At 49.2% G+C, this 25,646-nt stretch overlaps 2 protein-coding genes, 2 long non-coding RNA genes and 2 pseudogenes across 8 annotated transcripts; 2 read left to right on the top strand and 4 right to left on the bottom strand.

Moving 5' to 3' along the window:
* Positions 1-1,565: 1,565 nt before the first annotated feature.
* Dmrtc2 (doublesex and mab-3 related transcription factor like family C2) lies at positions 1,566-9,404 on the bottom strand. Of its 4 annotated transcripts, none has more exons than XM_006540359.4 (9): positions 9,258-9,404; positions 6,516-6,743; positions 6,287-6,441; positions 5,223-5,299; positions 4,843-5,023; positions 4,188-4,314; positions 3,413-3,473; positions 3,098-3,272; positions 1,566-2,068 (listed from the first exon to the last, which is right to left on the bottom strand). In XM_006540359.4, exons 2-9 carry the CDS (start codon positions 6,737-6,739, stop codon positions 1,956-1,958), a joined length of 1,113 nt encoding a protein of 370 aa, XP_006540422.1. In that variant the 5' UTR covers positions 6,740-6,743; positions 9,258-9,404; the 3' UTR covers positions 1,566-1,955. The 4 variants fall into 4 exon arrangements, with proteins under 4 accessions (XP_006540422.1, XP_006540421.1, XP_017167796.1 ...); XM_006540358.3 differs by lacking the exon at positions 9,258-9,404 and adding an exon at positions 8,811-9,042; NM_027732.2 differs by lacking the exon at positions 9,258-9,404 and adding an exon at positions 9,049-9,164 and having other exon boundaries at positions 1,570-2,068.
* Gm38966 lies at positions 2,534-4,457 on the top strand. Its single transcript, XR_003946614.1, has 3 exons — positions 2,534-2,914; positions 3,385-3,553; positions 3,911-4,457. It is a non-coding gene; the product is annotated as a predicted gene, 38966 (long non-coding RNA).
* On the top strand, positions 9,297-14,604 carry Lypd4 (Ly6/Plaur domain containing 4). 2 transcript variants are annotated; one of them, XM_011250517.3, is made up of 5 exons: positions 9,297-9,732; positions 11,807-11,993; positions 12,391-12,534; positions 13,721-14,047; positions 14,328-14,604. In XM_011250517.3, the coding sequence occupies exons 2-5, from the start codon at positions 11,927-11,929 to the stop codon at positions 14,528-14,530; spliced, it is 741 nt and encodes a 246-aa protein (XP_011248819.1). In that variant the 5' UTR covers positions 9,297-9,732; positions 11,807-11,926; the 3' UTR covers positions 14,531-14,604. The 2 variants fall into 2 exon arrangements, with proteins under 2 accessions (XP_011248819.1, NP_877586.1); NM_182785.3 differs by having other exon boundaries at positions 9,530-9,692; positions 14,328-14,601.
* Positions 16,543-17,018, bottom strand: Gm9844 (predicted pseudogene 9844; annotated as a pseudogene).
* Gm18207 (predicted gene, 18207) lies at positions 17,748-18,325 on the bottom strand (annotated as a pseudogene).
* Gm38965 lies at positions 24,436-25,396 on the bottom strand. Its single transcript, XR_881895.3, has 3 exons — positions 25,149-25,396; positions 24,906-24,977; positions 24,436-24,471 (listed from the first exon to the last, which is right to left on the bottom strand). It is a non-coding gene; the product is annotated as a predicted gene, 38965 (long non-coding RNA).
* Positions 25,397-25,646: the final 250 nt, after the last annotated feature.

Genomic DNA, 25,646 nt, shown 5'->3' with positions numbered 1-25,646 from the left:
CCACCAAATCCACACACACATACACAAACGGACTGTGTTTTATGTTGTGATACTAATATTAACATGAGATCTTGGGGATAAGCAAGAAATGAAATTGTTAAATAGTCATGTGTGTATTTATGGTATATGTGTGTATGTATGTGAATGTGTGAATATATGTGTGTGTAAATGTGTGTGTGAAGCTGGCAAAGGATCGACTGTACTGGTTCGTTTCTCAACTTGACACAAGCTGGGCAGAAGCCCTCAATTCAGGAGATGTTCTCACGAGGCTGGCCTGCAGGCATGTGTGTGGAGTAATTTCTTGATAATGATTGAAGTAGGAGAGTCCAGCCTACTGTGTTGATAGCAACCTTGGGCAGGTAGTTCTAAATTGTGTAAGGAAGCAGGCTGGGAAAATCACGATGAACAAGTCAGGAAGCAGTGGCCCTCTAACGCCTCTGCACTAGTTCCTATTACTTCTAGGGTTTTGCCTTGAGCTCCTGCCCTGACTCCCTCCAGTGACTGACTGTGGGTGGGACGTGTCAGTCAAATAGACCCTCTCCTCTCTAAGTTGCTTTGGTCATGATGTTTATCACAGCAATAGAACACCAACCGAAACCATTATATAACAACCTTGGCAGGAAAAGGGAGAGACGTTTGTGAGAAGTGCTTCTTTCTGCCTGATGTGTTCCCTGTAGCCTCAACTCTTTTATTCCATGCTTTTAGAAGGCTTGACAGCAAGAAAGAATCTTTCTGATTGGTTTCTAGAAAATTTCCATGAACTTTTGGGCTAACCACTTTCTCTCTTTTAGCATAGATTGCATACAGAGCTGCTGTTGCGGCTGTTGGTACTCAACAAATGGAAAATATTCTCTCTAATCCTTGATTGAGCCTGTATTTTCTGGTTTATACTTTGTGTGACATGCTGAGTATTGAATTTAGGGCCCCAGCATTCCAGGCAAGCACTGTGCCACTGCACTACAGCACCAGACCCTCTAACAGACTTTTAAAAAAACACATTGAACCCTCTTAGTTAGGAAAAACTCCTGTTAAAAACTAACTTCGTTGTTCTTGTCCTGACTGGCTCTAGATTTCCCATCTGGAAAATGTTATGTTAGATTAGAATCAAATTAGTGTACTATTGGCCAAAGTTGACCTGAAGCTATGTTTTTTGGTCAATAAAACATTTAAAGAAGGCTGTACCAATGTTTGAAAATTATTATAAGATGTTCTAAACAGAAACCCAGTTTCCCAATTTCTCTTGAAAAAAAATTAGAGGATGTGGCAACACTGAGCCTATGTTTCTTCCTGGAGTAATCGAGCAGGTTAAAGAAGGCTGCTCGGAGGTAAGGCATGCAATCTGTTTCCCAGCCCCCATCTGGCCATCTTTACTTCTTTAGATGGTTTACTTGACACCAGTGTAGGCATTTTAATTTGTGGCTCTCTGGATAGCAGAAAACAGGTTATACCAGGTACAGAGCATGTGATAGGAGTGAGCCAACATGCCCAGCTTTGTGTAAGTTCTCAAGAGACAGTCCTTTCTGTCAGTCAGGATAGACTAGGTCACAATGATAATCAACTCTCGATGGCTTAGATGGCAAAGGTTTATTTCTTGCTTACAGAAACCTACATACAAAGTGAACATATTCTTGTATTTTCACATTCAGAGACAGACATAAGAACATAGGCATATAGAGAGCATAAACTCATGAAAAAATGTATTTAGATATGGGTCATCTTAAACTGCCCAACTGCCTTTATTGGGGGACTTAGTATTTAAACGGGCTACAAGAATAGCCACCCTCAGTCAAGAAAATACCCACACTAAAAAAGGAACCTGAAAGCTTATATAAAAAAAAAAGCTGAAGCTTGCATTACATTAAATCCCATGCAAAACCATAAATAAAATACCAAATATGCAGTGCCTGCAGTTTGTCGTCTCTTTGTCCCAGTGAGGTAGCCTCCACCTCTGCTGTCTAGCTGAGGAGGGAGATAGATCCCAGACGCCCAATGTGCAGAGAGACAGAGGAACCTGGACTGGGTCGGAGAGGTGGGCCAACAGGCTGGAATCCTCTTCCCCCAGGAGGAGCTGAAGGCACACAGGAAGGGTCAGGTCCAGGTCAAATCCAGTCCACTGACCCCTCACTCCTCCAGTATCCCACTGACCTAACCCACCCTGCTGTGTTCTTACTCTCTGCTGGTGTGCCTGCCTCCAGTCTTGCTTTCTCTAGTCCCTCCACCAAAGCTACCATGCTCTGTCTAGCTCAGACCGTTCCCCAGATCCCCTTTGTACAGCTGCTGTTCCAGACGCGCATGCCACATCTATAATCAGAAGCCTTCCAGCCTCACCTCTCCTGGGTCCAGCAGATCCTCTAGGGCGGTGGTTCTCAACCTTCCCAATGCTGCAACCCTTTAATACAGTTCCTCATGTTGTGGTGCCCCCCCCCCACCATAAAAATGTTACTATTTCATAACTTGTAATTTTACTACTGTTATGAATTGTGATGCAAATCTGTTTTCCCCATGGTCTTAGGTGACCCCTGTGAAAGGATCATTTGATCCCCAAAGGGGTTTTGGCCCCACAGGTTGAGAACTACTGCTCTAGACCAGGACAGCATCGGACAGGGCCTTCTCAGCCTTCATCTCTGCCCCACTGAGCTCTCCTTCCTCACATGTCTTCTAGTCTTGCCACTGAGCCTTGTGAGGCTTTCCAGGCTCCCCAGCCAGAATAGAAGCTCCTGGAAAACAGTTATCAGTCCCCCTAGCCTAGACCCTGGTCACTTCACTCCCTTCCAGGCTTGAGCAGGAAGCTGGGGTCTGGAGTCCAGCCTCTGCAGTGTTTTATTATATGCCAGCCCCTGAAAGTCTCCTCCTTCCCAGGGACTCATTTTCCTGAAGTCAAGGCACTGGACATTTGTCATTCAGAACAAAACTGGTAAGTAGTGACTCTCAGAACAACGTTCAACTGCAGTCTCAGAGGCCTGGCTGAGAAACTCTGGGGCCCTGACCTGAGGGAATTCAACTAGTATCTGTCCCATTTTTGGTTAGTCCCTGCTTGTTCTAATGGCTACCATTTCCCAACCAAACTTATCTCATTCTCTCTTCTCAGGAAGGTTACCTGGTGGGCCACAGGGGTGGAGCAGAGAGATCCAGGCAGGGTTAGGGGGGACAGATGGGGTCAGGCGGGGAGCCTGGGATGAGTCTTTCAGACCTACAAGGGCCTCAGCTGCCTCCCGCTGCAGCTGCCGCTCCGAGGGGCCAGATGTCCAGGCCAGGCAGGAGGCTCCAGGGGCCTGCAAAGGACAGGGAGAGGAGCACACTGGGAATCTCACTCCCCTCCAACCTGTAAGTACTTCCTTCCTTTAATCCCCATGTTTCCCTTCTACAAATTCAACTTCCTCCCAGGCTCCTGGATGCCACTTCTCCCCCAGACCTGTGGCTGTAGCAGAAGAGAGTCTGGGGTGCCACAGGACTGGAGTATCAGAGTTGAACATCTGGAAAAAGGAGAGAGAGAGACACACACAGGCAGTGGTGGACATTCTGATCTGGGAACTGGAGAACTTTGTGGACTTGGGTAAGTCTTGTTCTCTATCTTGGCCATTTCACTTTCTATAAAATGAGAATCTCTGTGAGTGTCCCCTCTGAGGCTACTGTGACGGTTATAGGGAGGGAGTCACTGATGGTAGTGTCTCAGAAGCAGAAAGGATGACCAGTGGGACTGGAACTGCTGTCTGTCCCACCAGCTGCTCTAATGGCCTCTGGTCTATACCTGTGCCTTACCACCGTGGCTTTCCATGTCACCAGACAACCCTACCCTATTGTACCTGTTTCAGAAGCATGAACTGCTTGTTCAAGATCAGGCCAGTGTTAGGTGTTGTTAATTATTATAATGACCCGAGATGAGTTTCATCTAGGAATTACTGATATTTAGAACAGGCTCTGAGAGGTGCACAGTCTCAGCAAAGCCTCAGTTATCAAACAGAAGACGCCTGCCTGCCTGCCTGCCTGCCTGCCTGCCTGCCTGCCTGCTACCCTTCCTAGAGATGAATCGGAAGCCCTGACCTGCTGGCTCTACCTGCCAAGCTCCAGGATTACAGGTGTGCACCAGCACACGTGGCCTGAAACTTTTCCTTCTATATTAGCTGTTAAGGTCTGCAGTACAAAGATAAACTCAAAATGAACACATTTCCTTTTGTGTTCCTACTTACGTGTGAGGCAGGTTAGGGGGTCCTTGGGGCTCCCCAGAAAGTGGAGCCGTCAGTACTGAGCGAGATCCTGGGCAGGTCGGGAGGGTCCCATGAGTGGGCAGCCGGAGAGAGGTGCCAGGGTCAAAGCCTAAGGAGACAAAAGAACACAGCATGTACAGGGCTCAGGGTCACACGACTGTGCTCGCTTCACCCACCCATGTCTCTTTTCTCTCCCCTTTCTGGTACAGTGGCAACTTAGCATTCAAATATCTGTTGAATAAAAGGTGAATTATCGTCTTTGTGTTTTTAAAATTCATTTTACATCCTGATCACAGCACCCTCCCTCCTTACTTCCAGTCCCACCCTTACAAACTCTTTCCCCCATTGTCCCCTCTTTTTCTTCTCAGAGAAGGTGAGTCCCCTTGGGTACCCTCCATATCCTCGGGTGTCTAGTCCCAGCAGGTCTATGCACATCCTCTCTCACTGAGGCCCACCAGGTAGTCTAAGTAGAGGGAAGGGGATTCAATAGCAGGCAGCAGAGTCAGAGACAACCCCCACTCCACTTGTTAGGGAACCCACATGAAAACCAAGCTGCATATTTGCTACACATGTGTAGGGGTCTAGGTACAGCTCCTGCATGCTCCCCGGTTGGTGGCCAGGTCAGTTAACTTCTTACCAGGAAAAGGATGTAGAGGGACAGCAGGTTCTTGGCACAGCAAGCGGCATACCACTGGAGGTGGCATTGAGAGGCCTGGGGGCAGCCAGTGTCCAGGGCCCCAAGGCCCAGGAGGCACTGGAGTCCAGGGCAAAGGCAAGGCTTCCGGGGGGCGGCTGAGCAGCAGTGGCCCATAGTTCTCCTGCAAGGGTAGAGGGCAAGGCTGAAGTGAGCATGCTCTGGGATGAGGGTGGGACATGCAACTGTGGGCGGCTCTTAAGTCCCTTTTTAGTTCACCCACATTGCAAGTCAGGGCTGCAGCTGGAACCCAGGGAGCACAGAGGAAACAGTTGGGGCTAGAGCCAGGCTAGGAGCCACTCTCTCAGACTCAGGTCTCTTACCTTCCCAGGGGGTGTCAGTACCAGTGGGACTGCTCCATGGGGACTCTGAGGCTGGGGTGCTATGTTCTCTTTTCCAGCTGTGAGGAACCAGGGAGAGATCCAGTGAGCCCATTTCCTGACTCCTTTCCTACTCCAATTTCAGCTAAGGTCTCATCTCACTCTGGCTTCTTTATTCTTTTGTTCATGAGGCCCAGGCTGGTTTTGGACTCCTGCTTCTGCGTCCACATACTACCACAGCCAGGCCTGTTCTGATGTTTGCTTCTCCTGTGTAGCCCTCCTCCAGACAGGGGTCTAGCTTGGTTGGCTTCCAGTTCACCTTCTGTCTGCAGAGCTGGGATTATGGACATGCCCACCACACCCTACTCTTCTCTTTCTTTAAAAACATGTATTACTGTGTTTGGGCGCCATGGTGTGCACATGGAGGCCAAGGGCAACTGTGGGGAGTCAGTTCTGCCCTTCTTTCTGTAGGCTCCGAGGATCAAGCTCAGGTCACTAGGTTTGCACAGCAAGTACCTCTACCCGGACCCACTCACTGTTGCCCTCCCCTCTCATTTTCTCTCTTCAGCTGTCACTGTGTCCCTTGCCTACATTTTAAGGTGAGCTTTTGCTTATTCATGTGTATGAGTGTTTTGCCTCCATATATGTATGTCTGTGCACCACATGTCTGCAGTGCTTAGAGTGATGTGGTTGTGAGCTACCTTGTGAGACAGCACTCTTGACTGATGGCCCATCTCTCCAGTCCCCTTGAGCACATTTTGTTTTGTTTTTCAAGACAGTGTTTCTCTGTGTAGCCCTGGCTGTCCTGAAGCTGGGATTTTAGACCAGTCTGGCCTTAAACTCAGAGATCTGCCTGCCTCTGCCTCCTGAGTGGTAAGAGTAAAGGCTTTCATCACCCCTGCCCAGCTCTTGAACACATTTATAGTTGGAGAATGTGAGGCTCAGAGAAAGAGAACAGAAACACTGGGCCCAAGTTGGTACTAATTTCGTTTCAGGACAGTGATGCTTGCTTGCCCTTATCCTCCTGCATCCAGATCCCTGTCCCACTCCTAACCAGAGACACTCACAAGGGATCCCTGGCCGAATGGCTCCCTTCTTGACACGGAGGGGAGCTTTCAGAGGGGTTGCCCCTTTCATCAGTCCCTGAGCCAGGTGCCTTTTCAGCTGTGCCTCCTGCTGCCTGCGCAAGGCCACTTGGGCAGCCATGACCCTCCGACGTTCCCTAAGAGAGGGGTGTTGCTAGTCCAAGTCAGCCTTTTGGAGGAGAGTCCCCCTCCCCCTGAACCGTAAACTCACAGGATGAGGACACATTTGTGACACTCGCAAGCCTGAAAGAGGCAGAGGCGCTTGTGTCCCTTGAGATGGGCTGTGACCCCATGGTTGCGACAGCGGGCACAGGTTGGAGAGCGACTGACTGGTCTCCTGGGAATAAGCTCTGTACTCTGGGGCACTCTGGCCTCGTCGGCTGGGGAAGAGTCAGCAGAACAGTGGTGGAGAGCAGCCGTTTCACTGGGGTCCATGGATCTAAGGGGCAGGAGTGGTGGGTCGGGACAGTTACATTGGCTCTGTCCTACCCAGCCCTTCTGCTTTTGTGAAGCCACATCTGTGGCCATCCATCTGGGCCCACTCAGGACCCAGCTTTCATCTTGGCTTCTCTTCTCTTCACTCCACAACCTTTCTCATCGACCCTCTTTTCTTTCTTAAGTATTCATTCGACACTAAGATCCTTCACTTTTGCTCACCTGCACGCTTTGCCATGCTCGGGTATATATACGCTCACCCTCCCAGAGCCCTCAAGCACGCTCACACTCTGGTCTACAAACAGGGCTTTCAGGCATCCTCTTCAGCAGCTGTCATCATCTCCTTGCACTATCCGGTCCTTACAAACATTGTTATGTGGCCCCTCAGTTCTAAGTCCCACGTGAGCTATCCGATTCAATCCACTCTTTCTCTGCTCTCACTGTGACTCTGGGGGGGGGTGTGTGCTTTAACAGCGTGTAAGCATTACTGGAGGAGCCTAGTGGCCGACGTTAGATGTGTCTCCTCCACTGCTCTCCAGTTTAGCTAGACTGGCTGGCCGATGAGCTTCAGAGATCCACCTGTTTCAGCTCCTCACCCCTAGTGGGATCACAGACAGACGTCACTGCACCCACCTTTTAATGTGGGGGTCTGAGCTCAGGTACTCACAGATGTGGTCAAGGTGCTGCTTTATCCACTGAGCCCCCTTGATTTTTTTAAAAAATTAATTACTTTTGGAGACAAGATCTCACTATTATGTGTGTATGTATCCCTGGCTGGCCTGGAATGTTCTATGAAGACCTGGTTGGACTCAAACTGGTAGACATTCATCTGCTCTGCTTCTGGGTTAAAGGTGTCTGTCACCAAAGTCCGGCTTTTGTTTTTGTACTCTATAGTAACAATATTATCCCCAAGAGATTTTCTATAGGGCTGGAGAGATGGCTCTGTGGTTAAGAGCACTGGCTGTTCTTCCAGAGGTCCTGAGTTCAATTCCCAGCAGCCACATGGTGGCTCACAACCATCTGTAATAGAGTCCGATGCCCTCTTCTGGTGTGTCTGTTATTTATACTATAATAAATATTTAAAAAGAAAGAGTGATTTTCTATCCCATTTTCACGAGGGGATTTGCCTTTTAAAAAATGGACATTGAACCTAAAGCCTTATAAACACATGCTAGCCAAATGCTCCTCACTGAGCTACCTCCCTAGTCTCCCTAGCCTCCCCACTTTTTTTTTTTTTTGAGACAAGGTCTTGCTAAGTGGTCCCGGATGGCCTTGAACTTGCTATCCTCCTCCCTCAGCCTCCTGGAAAACTGAGATTACATTATTGGCCTATACCACCTGCTTGCTAGATATTTTATTCAGACTCCATTAGTTTAACAAATATTTACTAAACCACGCATGCTAGCTGAGATCTGTAATCCCGACAGGAGTGTAAGGCAGGGATATTGTTGTGAGTTCTAGGCCAGTTTGGGCAATTGACTATCTTTACAAAAAAAAAAAAAAAGAAAGAAAGAAAAGAAAAGAAAAGAAAAGAAAAGAAAAGAAAAGAAAAGAAAAGAAAAGAAAAGAAAGCCGGGCAGTGGTGGCGCACGCCTTTAATCCCAGCACTTGGGAGGCAGAGGCAGGCGGATTTCTGAGTTCGAGGCCAGCCTGGTCTACAGAGTGAGTTCCAGGACGGCCAGGGCTACACAGAGAAACCCTGTCTCGATCCCCCCTCCCAAATCAACAACAACAAAACCTGACTGAGTGTGGTGGCAGACTCTTAAGAGTACAGGTTTGTGGGGTAGAGGCAGGAGGATCAGTAGTTTTTGGGCTACATGAGACCCTGTCATAGATACAAAACAAACAAACAAACAAACAAACAAACAAAGATCCCCCTTCCCAAATGGCTACTGAGTCCCTGCTAAGTGCGGAGTCCTGATGTAGGCCAAAGGTGTTCTCAGGACGCCACTTTCTTGTACCCAGCTGCATGGGCGTCTTGACAATCCATGTAGCCACTGCAGCCTGAGGCGCTTACGCCCCTATACCCCGTGTTAATAGCATGCACTGCCCCTTCCCAAGCAAGCATTACTTGGGTGCCCCCCTTCCAGCAGTCATCCATCACCCCCAAACGCTGGGCCTGCGGCCCCTCCCGCCCCAGGGTCCCAGGGAGGGGGCTGGGCACGAGGACCGCGCTCAGGAGGTGGGGGTGGGGGGTAGAGCTGAGCAGCGCGAGGGGGCAACAAGGGGAGGCCATGGTGGGGACCCAGCTCAGGAGAGGCGGGGCAAGGAGGGGCGGTATGATGTTCATGCCGCCAGCGGGTGGTTACCACAGCCTCGAGCCGAATCACAGTCAGCCAGGAGAAGGCCCAGAGAAAAGGGCGACACAGTGGCGAAGAGGAACGGCCGGCTCGAGCGGCTTTTCCCGCTCGCTCCTTCACACAAGGACCAATGAGCTCCAAGCACAGCGCTTCGGCGGCGCCGCGCAGCCAATAGGGTTTGCAATCGTCCCCCGATGGCCCGCCCCTTTCTTGCCTACCCGCTTCTCCGCGGCAACAATCACGCCAGCCAATAGCGCGTCGAGTTGAGTCTCACACACGTTGCCTTCCTCCTTTACCTCACCAGACTGTTCTTCACTTTGCAAGCAGGCAGCCAATGGGGCGTCGAATGACCTCAGCCAGAGCGAGGCTGGCCCTGCCCCACCCTGCCCCCCCACCGCAGGAACCGTGGTCCTGAGGCGTTGACTCAGACCCACTGCGCTTGCGCCTGCGCATAACCTGGGCTCCGCGCTTAGGCCTCCTTCGGCTCCCCCTCCATGCCTGGTGTTTAGGGCAGGCTTTTTAGCCTGCCTTTTGCCACGCACATCTGGGTTACAGCACCCGGGTGTCTGTGGCATTCCTGGCTAAAGAAGGTGGCAGAAGTGACTTCCAGCTGGACTACTGCTATACAGAGGATGTGTCCTGGAGCTGGAAAGGTGCTTTCTGCCCAGCCTGGGGTGTTGGGATTGCTTAATGGTGGGTTGAACAGAGGCTGAGTTTACATCGGGAGGAGGGAGCTCAAAAGAAGTGAACGCTTAAGCGGTTGGCCTTCTGGTACTCGTCTGAATAATCTTATTATTATTCACAATGACCCGGAGGGATGAATAGCCCTACGTTTTTTGTTTTTTTTTGTGAATGAAGAAGAGATTGACAAAGTGCCCGAGATTTCCCAGCTAATTGAACTCGGACTTGGAGATTACAAGTTTGGTTTAGCTTGGAGAGCGCTGAGCCTGGCAACGTTGTAGCCCCTCCCACGCGGTTTCAATTATTTCGCCATCCTGTGCATCTCCATTCCCGTAGGCAGTCGTCCTAAGGTGGTTAGTTGTGTGTCTTCTGATTTTGTGTGTGACCTCTAGAGATGTATAGCGTCTTGAATACACGAGAATTTTGTGGATGTGGTCATGTCTTATTTAATGACAGCACTGTGCTTTTCGTGGTTAACCCACGTGCATGTGTACATCTATACTTTTTAAAAATTGTTACTATTTCATGTGCTTTGGTGTGAGCTGTTGGATCCCTGGAACTGGAGTTAAAGAAAGTTGTGAGCTCTTTGTGTAGGTGCTGGGAATTGAACCTGGGACTTCTGGAAGAGCAATCAGTGCTCTTAATCGCTGGGCCACTAATCAGGCTGGCCTCAAACTAAAAGTTTCACCTGCCCCTGACTCCGGAGTGCTGGAACTAAAGGCCTTTGCCACCACTGCCCGGCGGCTGCATGTGTACATCAATTGCTTCTGTGGTGTGCTGTTCTGTGGTGTGTGCCTCCCTGCAGGTTGTGCACTCCCTTAGTTTTAAGAGGGGTGAACCTCTTACCTGTCACATCACACAACGATGTCTCCTCATGTATTGGAGGGTGAAGATTTTTATTATAGTTATCTAGTGGGTATTTATAAACCGAATTTGACTATTGTAAAACTTCTCCCTGCACTAGGCTTCAGGCACTGCTGGGAACTCCCAATTCCTCTTTTCCCAGGGGTCCCATCCACTCTTCCCTCAATCACTCCACAAACAACAGTGTACAGAAGTGTCTTTATTACCTCAAGTCTGCCAACAGTCGCCCCTTTCCAGCTCACTGATTGCTGTCAGCCTGTGAGTTGTATAATGATACAGTTCGCAAGATAATTGCATTTCCCAGGCTATGGTTAGACTTGAGCACCTCCTCAAAAGCCCAGTCTTGACTCTTTGAGAGGATAGTTTGTTTCTTCATGGGCTTAGCCGAACTTCCCTCTCTTTTTCTTGGTGATGTATAGAAGAGCCTTCGTTTTGTCAGTTTAAAGTAATACATATTTTCTTATGCAATTTGCTTTGAATACGATTGTATGTTTTGTGTAGTTTTTGTTGTTTTGTTTATGTTTGACACAGGGAAGGCTGGGCTAGCCTTGAACGTGTTATGGAGTTCAAGGTGATCTTTAGCTTCTGGTTCTCCAGTCTCCCCCTTACAAGTGTTGGGGTTATAGGCATATACCATCATGTTATATTATCATGAAATCGATGGCGTAATACTGTAACTAGACCATATTTAGTTTCCTGCAGATTTTATCTGCATCTTTGTCCGCGAGTGATGTGTATTATGGTTGTTATTTTCTTCAGTTCCAAATACTTTAATTTCCTTACTCAAAAGAGGGGATTTAAAAATATGTCTGTATCTACTCTCTCCCGGGCTTTTTATATTTGAGACAGGGCCTGATGCAGTGAATTTGTTCGTTTGGTCTGGCTGGCCTTAAATGTAGGTCAGCCTCCTGTGTGCTGGGGCTGCAGGTGTGCAAGTGTGATCTACCATGCTTGGTTCACATTAAAGTGCTAATTCTCAATTTGCTGTTCTGATTTCATTGGGTTTGGCTGGAGAACAGCCTGTGTAATGGTGGGTCTTTGGATCAGCACCATGGCCAGGGGGAGGACCTAGGCAGGAGAGTGATGAGAGGTGTCCTTTGGAAAGCAGATGATGCTGGGTATGAAGAGGAAGGGGAGACCACAGAGATGGGAAACCTGTGTCATTGAAGGTCTCAAGGGAGCCCATACTACAGCAGCTGACACAGTCAATTTTCTTCCTTAGAAACAGTGACCCACAGGGAAGTGGACAGAGGATTCAGGGATTGACAAGAGCCAAACTTGAGATTCCATCTGAAACTGGCTCCAGAGTGACGTGTCACATCCAGGACCCTGACACGGAACCATGATACTGCAGGCCTGGAGATCTCTGCAGCTGCTGTACCTCTTAGAAGCCATCTCTTTACTGCCTTGTATGTCCTGCAGGGCTGGGTGCTATAAGGCCACACATGGGAGGCTGTGCTATGTTCTGGTGGAAAGCAGGCTGAATATCTGCTCCCCTCAGGGCTCAGGCTTTCTGTGTGCTGAGGTTAAGATGGTGACGTGGAAAGCCATGATGGGTCATTGGTCCCAGCACTTGGGAGGCAGAGGCAGGTGGTTCTCTGAGTTCGAGGCCAGCCTGGTCTATAGAATAAGTTCCAGGACATCCAGGGGAGCACAGAGAAACCCTGTCTTGAAAAAACAAAAACAAAAACAAAAATAAAAATAGAAAACAACCTCCCCCCCACCCTGTCAAACCCTAAAGAACCAACACACAAAAAGAGAAGGTGGTGTGGGAGACAGATGACTGGAAGAATATTGTGTCTTTAGGTACTGAAGCTCTTCTGTGCTATGAGGCGACAGCATCAGCCTTCAGAGCCGTGTCCTTGCATAACTGGAAGTGGCTTCTGTTGAGGAGCATGGTGTGCAATCAGAGAGAGGGCTGCGAGGAGACCGTAGTGTTCATCGAGACGGGTGATCCTTCTGTTCATTCTCCTGCTCTCCTGCCTGCCTTCTTAGTCCCAACACCTAGGACTAGGATTACACACACACACACACACACACACACACACACACACACACACACACACACACACAAATATACAGTGGGATTATAACACACATATATTGGAATTATTTTTTTTAATTTTTTAAAAAGATTTATTTATTTATTATATGTAAGTACACTGTAGATGTCTTCAGACACCCCAGAAGAGGGCGTCAGATCTCATTAGGGGTGGTTGTGTGCCACCATGTGGTTGCTGGGATTTGAACTCAGGACCTTTGGAAGAGCAGTCGGTGCTCTTAACCACTGAGCCATCTCTCCAGCCCCCTATATTGGGATTATACACACAGATGTTGGGTTTATACACACACACACACACACACACACACACACACACACACACACACACACACATTGGGATTATACACACACTGGGATTATACACACACACATACTCACATTGGGACTATAAACATGCATATATTGGAATTATCTACACACACACTGGGATTGTACACACACACACATACACACTGGGATTATCTACACACACACTGGGATTGTACACACACACACACATACACACTGGGATTATCTACACACACACTGGGATTATATATACACACTGGGACTACACACAGAGAGATTATACACACAAACGTGTACAAATTGATCATAAAAGCATAGTGCTGATCATTTTAGATAGTAACATTACCACACGCACACAATAAAAATGTGTGACTGTGAAACACTTTATGTGTCTCAATGGCACACCAAGTCAAAGGGGACATCAGTTACTTAAGAGTGACTGCTTAGGAGGACAGTAAGTGGGGGAGAGTGAGGACTAGGGATTACTGGCAAGAACGGGGTAGGTCTCAGATAATTGTCATGTAGGATGGAAGTGGACAGGTCCCTGGGGGGCAGGGACAACCTGTGGAAGAGGGAAGGACAAAGCAGACACAGGAGCAAGAGCAGCAAAGACCAGAAGGCAGAATGGCCTGGCTTCACAACCCCATACAGCACAGTCTGCAGATACGGGAAGATGGAAGCTGGCCTTGGGACCTGGGGAGTTCAGGGAAAATAGGGGCTAGGAAGGGGAGCAGCCTGAGTGGGGCTGGGTCAGCGGCAGTAACCTCTCGCTCTTCTGCTCCTCAGGGACCAGTAAGGGAGTCCTGAGTTTCAAAGGCTGCAGCTCCGCCTTTTCTTACCCTCCACAAATCTCCTACCTCGTGTCTCCGCCCGGAGTGTCCATTGCCTCCTACAGCCGCGTCTGCAGGTCCTATCTCTGCAACAACCTAACCAACCTGGAGCCTTTTGTGAGACTCAAGGCCAGTCAACCCATGTCCACACTACCTTCTGCCAAAAGCTGTCCAAGCTGCGTGGGCAAGCACGACCAGGAATGTCTTCCAAGCTTTGTCACCACAGAGAATTGCCCCTTTGCTGCTTCCTCATGTTACAGTTCCACCTTAAAATTTCAAGCAGGTGAGAGCAGATGAACGTTTGTCAAGTGACTGTCTGTGGGCAGTGCACAGTCTCCAGGGCCTTTGTTCCACCCTGGAGACTGGTGAGATCAGGAGGTAAGATTGGAGTACAGGAGGCTAGACACATAAGTTCCAAGTCAGACCAGGTATGGTTCCTGGAATCCAAATCTCTGGTGGGAGAGCAGGTGTCCTGGTTGGTGAAGGGCTGGCCTCTGGGAAGAGAGCAGGACTCTTGATTCTTGAAGCTATCCATCCCTGATCCTTCTTTTCCTTCCTTGTAGGGAATCTCAATACCACCTTCCTCATCATGGGCTGTGCTCGTGACTCACACAAGCTTTTAGCAGATTTTCAGCACATTGGGAGCATCCGAGTGACTGAGGTCATCAATGTCCTAGATAAGTCCGAGGCTGTCAGTGCAGGGCACTGCAGTCAAGGTATCTCTTGGAGTGTTCTCTTATGCCTTCTTATACTCCTCAGAGATTGACCACCCAGCAGGACTGGAAAAATATCAGACCCTCCCCTTGCATAATCAAATAAAGCCTCGGATTTCTCCTCCTGCTCTGTCCTGTGGTCTGTGAGAGTGCAGAGGGGCCCTGAATGTACAGGGAGTGGAGCAGAGGAGCAAAAGAATCCAAGAAAGCTGGGTTCCTAGGTCGCTGCTGTTTTCTGCTCAGAAGCCAGTACTGAGGGGACAAGAGTCGGGGGGAAGAAAGCAGTGTAAGGGCTGGCAGCGTGGAAGGAGAAAGGCACACTGTCCTCAGAGCTCGGTCTTGTGGAACTCGGGTCTAGAGAGATGCTTTGGAAGGGAGGGAAGGCAGGGAGGCTGCTTGCTGATCAGTCCTTCTCATCTAGGCCCCGCCCCCTTCTTTGGAAAATCACCACTTTGACCAGCTAGCTACCATCTTTCCTCTCTCTTCCTTTTCTTCTTCAGCTCTCTGAGTCTTCTTCCTTCCTCTGGCTCTAGCTCCACCCCACACAGCTTTCCTTTTTCTCCTTCCCTCTCTTTCTTTCCCCTTGAGCTGGGGATTTAAGGCAGTTCTGACTCAGACAAGTCAATCGGTCTCTCACTGTGTAATTTCCTAGGCCCCTCTCAGTTCCTGCAGTTAGATGGACATGTTTCTTTCCAGTGGAATCTCACAACACTTTATGTATGTTTGTGTTATTTGATGCACAGAACTAAAAAAATAAGGCAGAAACACATACATGCACACACACACACACACACACACACACACCTCACACACACACACACACACCTCACACACACACACACACACACACACACCTCACACACACACACACACACACACACACACACACCTCACACACACACACACACACACACACACACACACACCTCACACACACACACACACACACACACACACCTCACACACACACACACACACACACCTCACACACACACACACCTCACACACACACACACACACACACACACCTCACACACACACACACACACACACACACCTCACACACACACACACACACACACACACACCTCACACACACACACACACACACACACACACACACACACACACACCTCACACACACACACACACACACACACACCTCACACACACACCTCACACACACACACACACACACACACACACCTCACACACACACCTCACACACACACACACACACACACACACACACACACCTCACACACACACACACACACACACACACACCTCACACACACACACACACCTCACACACACACCTCACACACACACACACACACACACACACACACCTCACACACACACACACACACACACACACACCTCACACACACACACACCTCACACACACACACACACACCTCACACACACACACACACACACACACACACCTCACACACACACACACACACACACACCTCACACACACACACACACACACACACACACACACACACACACACACACACACTTCCTTTTCTGAGGAAGGGTGGTATAGTTTAGATAGGATCTGTCCCTGACACGTTCACTCATTGAATACTTGGCCCCTACTTGGTGACATTATTTTGGCAGGTTGTGGTGACTTCAGGAAGTGAGGCCTTGCTGGAAGGTGTGGATTAGCACTGGTCTTTGAGGGTGTTTTGTCCATGGTTTCTTCTTCCTTTCTGTTTCCTGACTTCCATGAGCTGAGAGAGGTTCTGCTACTTCATGGCCCTGCCACCGCGATGATCATGAGCACACGGGGCCAAGAGACCATGGAGCATTCCCTCCAAAACCTTGAGCAAAGCCATTTCTCCTCCCTTACCTGACTTCTGCAGATGCTCTGGGGGCAAAGATGATGAGTGTGACCTACAAAGGAAAACTAAGAACTTGCTGTCCTTGAGGGTGGTTAAAGGAACTCTCCAAATGGTGATGGAAGAAAACAGGGACTCAGAAGGAAGAATGGAAGTTGACATGATGAAATGCCCAGGAGTTTAATCATGCCCTTTTTTTTTTTTTTTTTTTTGCCACAAGGTGTTTTTATTTTCATCAATCATACAAATAATTTTCTATAATATCCCAGGGCAAACCGGTGAAATTTGGCAGTCCGATTAGTGGAGGGGTCCCCTTCAGAGACCCGCGGGCCGGTGGCATCGGCTCGGAGTGCCCGGGTTTCACAGTGCAGCTTGTGGCTCGCGTCCATCTTGCAGGTGGCTCTTCCTCCACATCATGAGGGGGTCTTGGAGATGATGGGGCGGGGTGGGGTGGGGTGGGGAAATCTTCCTAGGCTTTTAGGAGATTTCACTCCTCTTTTCCTGTTCAATGGTCTCTTTGGTCGGCAGAGTGTTCTTCTCCTGCGTCTCGGTTTTCTTCAGCTTGGCCTTATCAAAGCTGGCGATTTCCCCCATGTCCGGCTTGTCTGCCATTTTCTTACAACTCGTGGATTCTCCTTCCGAGCTCGCGCTCCAGGTGCTCCCACTCTCGTTGCTGCAGCAAGAGACCTAATCATGCCCTTGATGGTAAAATATAAAAAGGAGTGTACATAGGGGAAAATTCTCAAGGCAGTTCTATTTGTGAACATTTTTTTTCTGTCTCTGTCTCTCTCTGTCTCTCTCTGTCTCTGTCTCTCTCTTTCCCTCTCTTTCTCTCTCTCCCTCTCTTCCCCTTCTTCCCTCCCCCTTCCTCCTTCTTTTCCTCTCCTCCCTTCCTCCTTCCCTTCCTTCCTTTTTTCCTTCTTTATGTTTTTTAAACCTTAGGCCAAACCATTTATTGATAGCAAAAGCCTTGGCAGCTGTGAGCCACACAAGGGATAAAGCAGTGCGGGAGGCAATAGAGGGCTCGTGGCAGGGGTGCCATCACCCTGCGAACATTGTGAGCTTAAGACCATTACTGGCAAACAGTGTAAATAAATAATGCTGGCAGGCAGGCAGGCATAGATAAGAAGAATGGAGCAAGGCAGCCACTTCAGAGAGCCATCAGGGACATGAAGACATGGGATACAGAGAATATTGTTCACAGGGACACAGGGCACATGGGACCATGGAGACACACAGAGACAAATGGGGAGGAGCAGTAGGTAACATAAGACATGCTTAGGTGACACATTGCACAACAAGGCTGGAATTCTGGGCTCCTCCGGAGACCACCCAGGAGGCTTCCTATACCATTCAGGTCCGGGGCTTGTAGCAACACACTGAGGCAGGATTGGGTAGAAGTCCTTACAGCCAAGTAGGTAACCTTGTGCCTTCAGGGTCCTTGTCATAGACATGACTGCCCACTCCCTCCAGTCCAAAGAGTATTCTATAACTGGGCTCTGGCAGTGGGGCTGGCTCCCACTGGGGTCAGAGTCTTGGAGCAGCACTCATGGCCCAGGTGGGGCTGGGGCTGGTCCTTGTCCAGGTCACCTCAGAAAAATGGTGAAGCGCACACCATTTGGGTGCATCGAGGACACATGTTGGGCTCTCTGGTGAACACAGAGAGACTGGAGGTTTTGTTGGGACTCTGTGTGTGTGTGTGTGTGTGTGTGTGTGTGTGTGTGTGTGTGTGTACTGCTGGCCTCCTCATCCTTCCTTTGGAGCACTGGGATGATCTGAAAGCCCTAGGTCAGAGGCATCTCATAGAGATGGATACTGGCACCTCTGATAGTCATGTCAAACAGAATGGCATAGCAGGGCATGTGGCAGAGGGCTCCTCATTTTCCTCAGTGTGGTCTCCAGGGAGTGTTTACAATAGAGACAGAACTTGTGCCCGTTCTTGCCCTTCTTGGTGGTGTGCCACACTTTTGACACTTGGCACACTTGGTGGCAATGGTCAGCGGGTCCAATCAACCAGTCCCTCTACCTGCCCTGGCTTTGAGCCCATTAGCATTTTCTTATGCTTTTTAAACTTAACGATATTACTTGGTTATACTTCATAGAAGTAATCTATTTCAAACGTCTGACTGGTGATTAATATATCTACAGGAGTGCACAGTTAAAACACTTTTAATCAACCCTAAAAGAAACTCTGCATTTATTAGTAGTTACTCTCCAAGGTTCCCAAATCTCCACAGCCCTGGGACACCATTATCCCATTTGCCTGTCTGCATATCCCCCTATAGTGGAGATACTGAACATATATAATTAAATCATAGCATTAGGTTTTGTTGTGTGAATGGGTTCTTTTGTATAGGATAATGTATGATGTTGTAGCATGCACCAATAGGTTATTTCTTTTGTTGAGAGTCTGTGTGGCGTGTTTGTGTGCATGTGTGTTGTATACTTGGATTTGTGTGGGTCTGTGTATCTATATACATGCAAACACCAAAGGATGATGTGGGATGTCCTTTAATTCTCTGCTTTAGTCCCTTGAGACAGGGTATCTCTAAACCTAGATGTGATGGTTTGTGTATGCTTGGCCCAGGGAGTAGCACTATTAGGTGTGGTCTTGTTGGAGTAGGTGTACCACTGTGGGCATGGGCTTTAAGACCCTAGTCCTGACTGCTATGAAGCCAGTCCTCTCCTAGCTGCCTTTGGAACAAGGCATGGAACTCTCAGTTCCTCCAGCCCCATGTCTGCCTGACCCCTGCCATGCTCGCACCTTGATGATAATGGACTGAAGCTCTGAAGATTCAGCCCCAATTAAACGATGCTCTTTACAAGAGTTGCCTTGCCTTGGTCACGGTGTCTGTTCACAGCAGTAAACGCCTAACTAAGACACTAGGTGTGGCTAGGCTGGCTGGTCCCAAGTCTTGGGACCCTCCATCTCCTTCTCCAATGCTGGCATCACAGGTGCACAGGACCCTGCTTGGGTTTAACGTGGGTGCTGGGGTTTTGAGCTTAGGTCCTCGTGCTTGCTAGTCAAGTGCTGGTACCCACTGGGCCATCTCCTCATGTTTGCTTTTTTTCTTTGTTTCTTTCTTTTTTCAATGAGACAAGGTCTTGCTATATACCTCTGGCTGGTCTAATACTTGCTATGAATCTCGGGCTGGCCTCAAACTCACAGAAGTTCTCTTGTCACAGCCTCCTGAGGACTGAGACCACAGGCATGTGCTGCCATGCCTTTTGTTTTCTTTTAATAGCAAATAACAATTCACTGCATTTATTTACCTAATCATAAGTCTGGTTCAATTTCCTAAGGGGTTCAGCTGGGATTCAGAGAGCAGGCTGCTGGGCTGAGGGGAGGCTCCAGGCTGGATGATAGGTGTGGTTGCATGGTTAAGTGCTGGGGACCATATTGATGAAAGGTTCCCATGGCTGTGGGGCTGAGATAACACTGAGTCTCGGGAGCAGAGACACTGAGCACACGCAGGCTTCATCTCTGTCCTGTTGCCACTGTCTGGATGCTAAGTGTACTCTCCTTTGTCTCATAGGCAGCTGTTTCTAGAGGCCACAAAGAGGCCACATCTGTTGTGCGGTTTATCCAGCCGTAAATGTCTGCATCAGGTCTGAGTGATTTCTGTAGAAAAGTAAAGAGGCTTTTGGGTCCCGTGTCCTTCTCAGAGAAGCACCTAGCACCTTCTGGGCTCAGGCTGCTCATTGCCATTTGCCATGTCCTCTTTGTGTTCAGGGGCCTTGTACCCAGCCCCTCCACCTCTGATTATGCCACCACCAGTCAAAAGAGTGCTGTTCTGTTGTTGTTGTTGTTGTTGTTGAGACAGGGTTTTTCTGTACAGCCCTGGCTGTCCTGGAACTAACTCTGTAGACCAAGCTGGCCTGCCTCTCCTTCATTCATCTTGTATATAGGAACATCTGCTCTGGAGCCAGTGTCAGGGACCTAGGGTCAGCAAGATTGAGACATCACCTGAACAGGCAGTAGCTTGAACTTGGAAGATTCTGGTCTCTGACAGGCCAGACTGTCCTTCTTCCCTGTGCCTACTTTCCCCATTTCCCTTGAAAGAGCAGCTTCCGGAGCACCAGCTGTCACACACATCAGGGCGATGCCCTGGATGTGCCCAGCTCCCTGGCTGGGCAGGGAGACCGGGCAGGACTTTTAGATTTCAAAGGCAAGGGAGAGGGGATCGATAGAGAATCACCATGATGGGGAAGCAGAAAGATGAAACGTACAGGCCCCCCAGCATTTAAGAATCTGGGAAAGTGGACTGGGTCTGGGGTAACAGAGATGAAATATAGATTTTAAAAGATGTTATTTCAGGAATACTGGAGGAGAGTGTTAACTAGCTTTGGGGAGGTTTAGAAGTGCCCAATCATCGAGCTAGTCAAGGCATATCAAAATTAGCTGGCGCACGTGCGCACTTGTGTGTGTGTGTGTGTGTGTGTGTGTGTGTGTGTGTGTGTGTGTGTGTGTGATTCATTTGCAAATCCAGACAGGTCTTGGTTGGGTGCAGTGTGTGCATCTGACCTGTCGGGAGCCAAAATGGCTGAACTAATTCACTGCTACAGACCCCTGGCTGATCCTCCACCATTCTTAACTGTTAGATTCTGGTAGCCATCTCAGTCCTCTCAGATGGATGGGGAACCTCAGGACAGGGTGAGGGTGGTGCACTGCCCATTAAAGAGCAGCCTAATTCTAGAAGGGCTAGGATAAACATCTCTTGGCATTTTGGGGAGGTGGGTCTATTGTAATGGGAGAGATACTGCCCTGATTCAAGCCTTTGTGAAGAGAAGGAGAAAGGCTTACCAGGGAGGCAGGGCTGTCTGAGAGCCCAAGTCCTGGAGGCAGAGACAAGATTTAAGGGAGGCCATGAAGAGGACTAACTTATCCTTCAGGAACAAGAGCATCAGGAGAGATAGACCGTCTTCTAGAAACCATCCAGCAATTTTCAGGCTCAAATGAGCAGGTGAGGTTGAAGAGGTGACCATGGCTTGCATCTGGTAGGTCTGGGCTGATCTGGCACTTGGGGTCCCATGTGCTGTTTATGAGACACCCCTTTGAAGCTCCAGGGAGATACTGTATTCCCAGGGGGCTAGGCTGCTATAGTAGACAGTGTGGGACAGGTGTGGGGTCAAGTGGAACTCACTAGGAGTGGACAAAGGGGACATTGGTCTGTGGTCATGATGGATGCTGGCCCTGGGAAAGGTGAAGGTCACCCATACAGTCAGGAAAGTCCCAGCTTTCAAGGCAGACATGGGGTGGGTGTGCTAAGGAAGGACTCTATATCCAAGAGAGGCATGGAGACCTCTTCTCTCTATCAGTTTTTATGATGGGAAGAGATCCCAGGAGAGGGGAGGGAAGTGGATCCCTCCAGAATACTCTTCTTTGCTGGACCAGAGGACCAGCAAGCACAGGGCCAGAGGAACACTGACCTAAGACGAAGGGAAAGGCTGAGGACTCATTTAGGAAAAGATCAGCCATTTACATTTGACCAGTTGGAATGATCCAGACCCTGAAAGGAAAGGAGGGGCCAGACACATGGGGGAAGATCCTGGGCGGAACTTCCTGCATCTCAGTTCTCCTTGAATTCGGTGGCTGTACTTTAAGCAGACCCTCTGCTCAGGCAGGATTTGTGAGTGTCCTGCTGCCTGGCCTCCTGTCTTGGAAAAAGACATAACTAGCAATCCTGGGCTTGCTGTCAGGACTGGTACCTGGCACTTGCATCTCACACTGCAGGATAATGCTGCAGCTCTGGGAGGCGCTGGCCCCACCAGTTAGGCCTCTTTAGTGATGTCAGCTAGGCCCTGGTACTGCAACCCCTCATTGGGTCAGACAGACCCCAAGGCTGAGCACTCGTTCTCAGGCAAGCTGTGTGGAGCACAGGACAGAGGCCAGCAGGGGGTCCCTTGGTGTGCCTTAATTATCTCTGAGGAAGCTGTCCCAGTCAGCAGTTCCTGAGAGAGGCTCTGGTGGGATGAGTGGGATATATTCTTGGGAAGCCAGGCGTGGGGAAGGGGGCAGGACCAGGATTAGACAATGGGTTTTCTTTCCTCCTGATCTGGCTACCCAGGGTGGGATCGTGTCAGGGAGAAGCCAGTCTTTGTGAGGAACAAGAAATAGACCACGGTGGCTGCCAGAGTCAGGCAGACTAGGATCCCAGTCACAAGGAGCCCAACAAGAGGACTGGAGAGGTTTCTTCTGCTGCAAGAAGAAAAAGAGGAAGAAGGGCCAGGTCAGCTCTAGGGACACCACAAGGGGCCTTCACGGGAGGAGCCCAGCCAGAGTTGGGGAAACAATCACTGAGGTCCTCTGCTCTCTGCTGCTGTTGGCAGTGGCATCTTTTCCTGATTTAAAATCCTAAAATCCAGGCTGGTGAGATGGCGCAGCAGTTTAGAGCACTGACTGCTCTTCCAAAGGTCCTGAGTTCAATTCCCAGCAACCATACAGTGGCTCATTACCATCTGTAAAGGGATCCGATGCCCTCTTCTGGTGTGTCTGAAGACAGCTACAGTGTACTCACATACATGAAATAAATAAATAATTTTTAAAAAATCCTAAAATCTCCAGTTGTCCAGGCATAGCCTGTGACATATTTCATCACGTTTCTTCTGGGCTCTTTGCCTCTTGTTTCCACTTTTGTAGCTTATGAGAGTCCTAGAGGTCAGATTCTGTGTATAATCAGCCTGGGGATCATTACTAATGAATGGAAATTATTATTATTATTATTATTATTATTATTATTATTATTATTATTTGAGTCTTCTGTGTACCAGACACCATGGGATGTTGCAGAGAAAGAGAGGTGGTGCCACGCCACTGTGCAGCCTTTGACTCTGATGCTTAAATAAAGATGCAAATTGGCAAGCGATACACTGGAATCCTGCCCGGGTCTGCTCCACCCAATAGCACACAACGGAGTGTATGGGGGGTGAGGTTCTGTGTGATCGATAGACTGACCACTTTAATACATAGGTTTTGGGTTATAACGTATGGATAAAGAAATCAAGGTTCAAGAAGTTGAATGTTTTGCTCAAGATCAGAAGCATGAGACCATGGTACCATGGCCTTTGGCTTTATTTTGTTTTGTTTTTTTGAGATAGGGCTTCTCCAAGTAGTCCTGGCTGTCCTGGAACTTGTTCTGTAGACCTGGCTGGTGTTGAACTTAGAGATCTACCTGCCTCTGCCTCCCAAGTGCTGGGGCTAAAGGAGTGCACCACCTTCGCCTGGCTGGCTTTTGGTTTTGAACACATTCTCACCAAGTTCTGAAGATGTCCTGTCTTATTGCTTGTCTGTCTGTCTGCCTCTCTCTCTGTTTTTTATTTACTTATTTTTGTTTTATGTGTGTGTTTTGCTTGCATATGTCTGCATATAATGTACATGCCTGGTGTTGGCATTCCTTCTATACACTGCCCAACAATTACCTAGCAACAGCCAGGTAGGCCTGTGTCTTAGGGTTTCCATTGCTGTGAACAGACATCATAACCCAGGCAACTCTTTTTTTTTTAAATTAGGTATTTTCTTCCTTTACATTTCCAATGCTATCCCAAAAGTCCCCCATGCCCTCCCCCCCCACTCCCCTAGCCACCCACTCCCATTTCTTGGCCCTGGCGTTCCACTGTACTGAGGCATATAAAGTTTGCATGTCCAATGGGCCTCTCTTTCCAATGATGACCGACTAGGCCACCTTCTGATACATATGCAGCTAGAGACATGAGCTCCGGGGTACTGGTTAGTTCATAATGTTGTTCTACCTATAGGGTTGCAGACCCTTTAGCTCCTTGGGTACTTTCTCTAGCTCCTCCTTTGGGGGCCCATCCAATAGCTGACTGTGAGCATCCACTTCTGTGTTTGCTAGGCCCCGGCATAGCCTCCCAAGAGACAGCTATTTCAGGGTCCTTTCAGCAAAATCTTGCTAGTGTATGCAATGGTGTCAGCGTTTGGAGGCTGATTATGGGATGGATCCCCAGGTCCAGGCAACTCTTATAAGGACAACATTTAATTGGGGCTGCCTTACAGGTTCAGAGGTTCAGTCCATTATCAAGGTGGAAGCATGGCAGCATCCAGGCAGGCATGATGTAGGCAGAGCTGAGAGTTCTACATCTTCATCTGAAGAGTGCTAGGAGAATACTGACTTCCAGGAAGCTAGAATGAGGATATTAAAGCCCACACCCACAGTGACACACCCACTCCAACAAGGCCACACCCTCTAATAGTGCCACATAATGCATGGGGGCAATAGCCACTGTCCACACTTGACCATCGTGTGTGTGTGTGTGTGTGTGTGTGTGTGTGTGTGTGTGTGTGTGTGTGTGTGAGTGAAGTGGGTTAGTCTCACACAGCATCTGGAGGTCGTGGAGAGTCACTATCTTCATTTCTAAGAACTCCAGCTTAAAGTTAGTAGGGTGTAGCATCCCGTGTCCTCCTTGGGTAATGTTCCAGGGTACCAGGGATCCCTCCAGGTATATTGCCTCTTTCCCATTGCATGCAGACCCTGGCCGTGTGATGGCTGACCATTGTCCTTCCCACTTGTACCAGAGAAAGCCTTGAAGATTCTATGACACATTATGAAAACGTACAGGAGCGACCGATCCTTCAGCAGCACTGGGCCTCGCTTGTTCCGTAGGGACTTGAGCAGTGGCAAGGAGATTCTGGAAATTTAAAAGTGAGGTCTTGACATTCCTGGGAGGAGGGAGCGTCACCTGAGAACTTGCCTCTACCACACTGGCCTGTGGGCAGGTCCTAGGGCTGCTGATCGATAGGGAGGGTCTAGCCACTATCGAGCTTTCCTCCTTGGCCCACTCGTAGGGGTGACCACTCACCTGCGAGCAGGCTCTCACATAGGAGGATGGGCCAGTGAAGGGGCTGAGAGGAGCTGCGAGGTCTCTGCTGCTGGCTCTGTTCCTCCTCTGTGGAGAAGGGCTTCAGCTGCTGCACAGGCCCTCTGCTCTCCTGTCAGCACCGCTGCTCTACAGTCTCTGAGCTGAGCCTCTTTCCAGGCAGGAGCAACCCCCAGGGTCATATGGGCTGGGGGCGGGGTCTGGCACACTCACTTCCTTTTCCCTCCCTTCTCTGTCCTTTCTTCTGTCCGGTCCCCTTACTCCTTTGTGAATTTCTAGGCAGCAGGACGACACCTGAGAAGTAAGGCTGATGGAAAACCCTGTCCCCTTGAAAGGACAGGGGCACCCTAGTGTGGCCTCGAACCAGTCAGCAACACACAGAGGGTTCCAGGATCTAGAGGCATGCTTCTTTCTGGGAGACAGAAATTCACCCAGTTACCTATGATAAGTTTTTTTTCTCCATCTGCAAAATGAGGCACT

Source organism: Mus musculus, chromosome 7 (genome assembly GCF_000001635.26).
Source record: "Mus musculus strain C57BL/6J chromosome 7, GRCm38.p6 C57BL/6J".
Taxonomy (NCBI): domain Eukaryota; kingdom Metazoa; phylum Chordata; class Mammalia; order Rodentia; family Muridae; genus Mus; species Mus musculus.
The sequence above is the reverse complement of the archived record's forward strand: the minus strand, read 5'-3'. Positions and strand labels throughout refer to the sequence as shown.

What these genes read in the sequence shown, in the direction of transcription:
- Lypd4 (XM_011250517.3), top strand. Translation starts at nt 11,927, where the DNA reads ATGATACTGCAGGCCTGGAGATCTCTGCAGCTGCTGTACCTCTTAGAA. An exon ending in CGTAGTGTTCATCGAGACGG is followed by an intron (nt 12,535 to 13,720) that starts GTGATCCTTCTG and finishes TCTGCTCCTCAG; the next exon opens with GGACCAGTAAGGGAGTCCTG. An exon ending in CACCTTAAAATTTCAAGCAG is followed by an intron (nt 14,048 to 14,327) that starts GTGAGAGCAGAT and finishes CCTTCCTTGTAG; the next exon opens with GGAATCTCAATACCACCTTC.
- Dmrtc2 (XM_017312307.1), bottom strand. Translation starts at nt 6,832, where the DNA reads ATGGCCACAGATGTGGCTTCACAAAAGCAGAAGGGCTGGGTAGGACAG. An exon ending in CACAAATGTGTCCTCATCCT is followed by an intron (nt 6,442 to 6,515) that starts GTGAGTTTACGG and finishes CCCCTCTCTTAG; the next exon opens with GGAACGTCGGAGGGTCATGG. An exon ending in TACTGACACCCCCTGGGAAG is followed by an intron (nt 5,024 to 5,222) that starts GTAAGAGACCTG and finishes CTACCCTTGCAG; the next exon opens with GAGAACTATGGGCCACTGCT.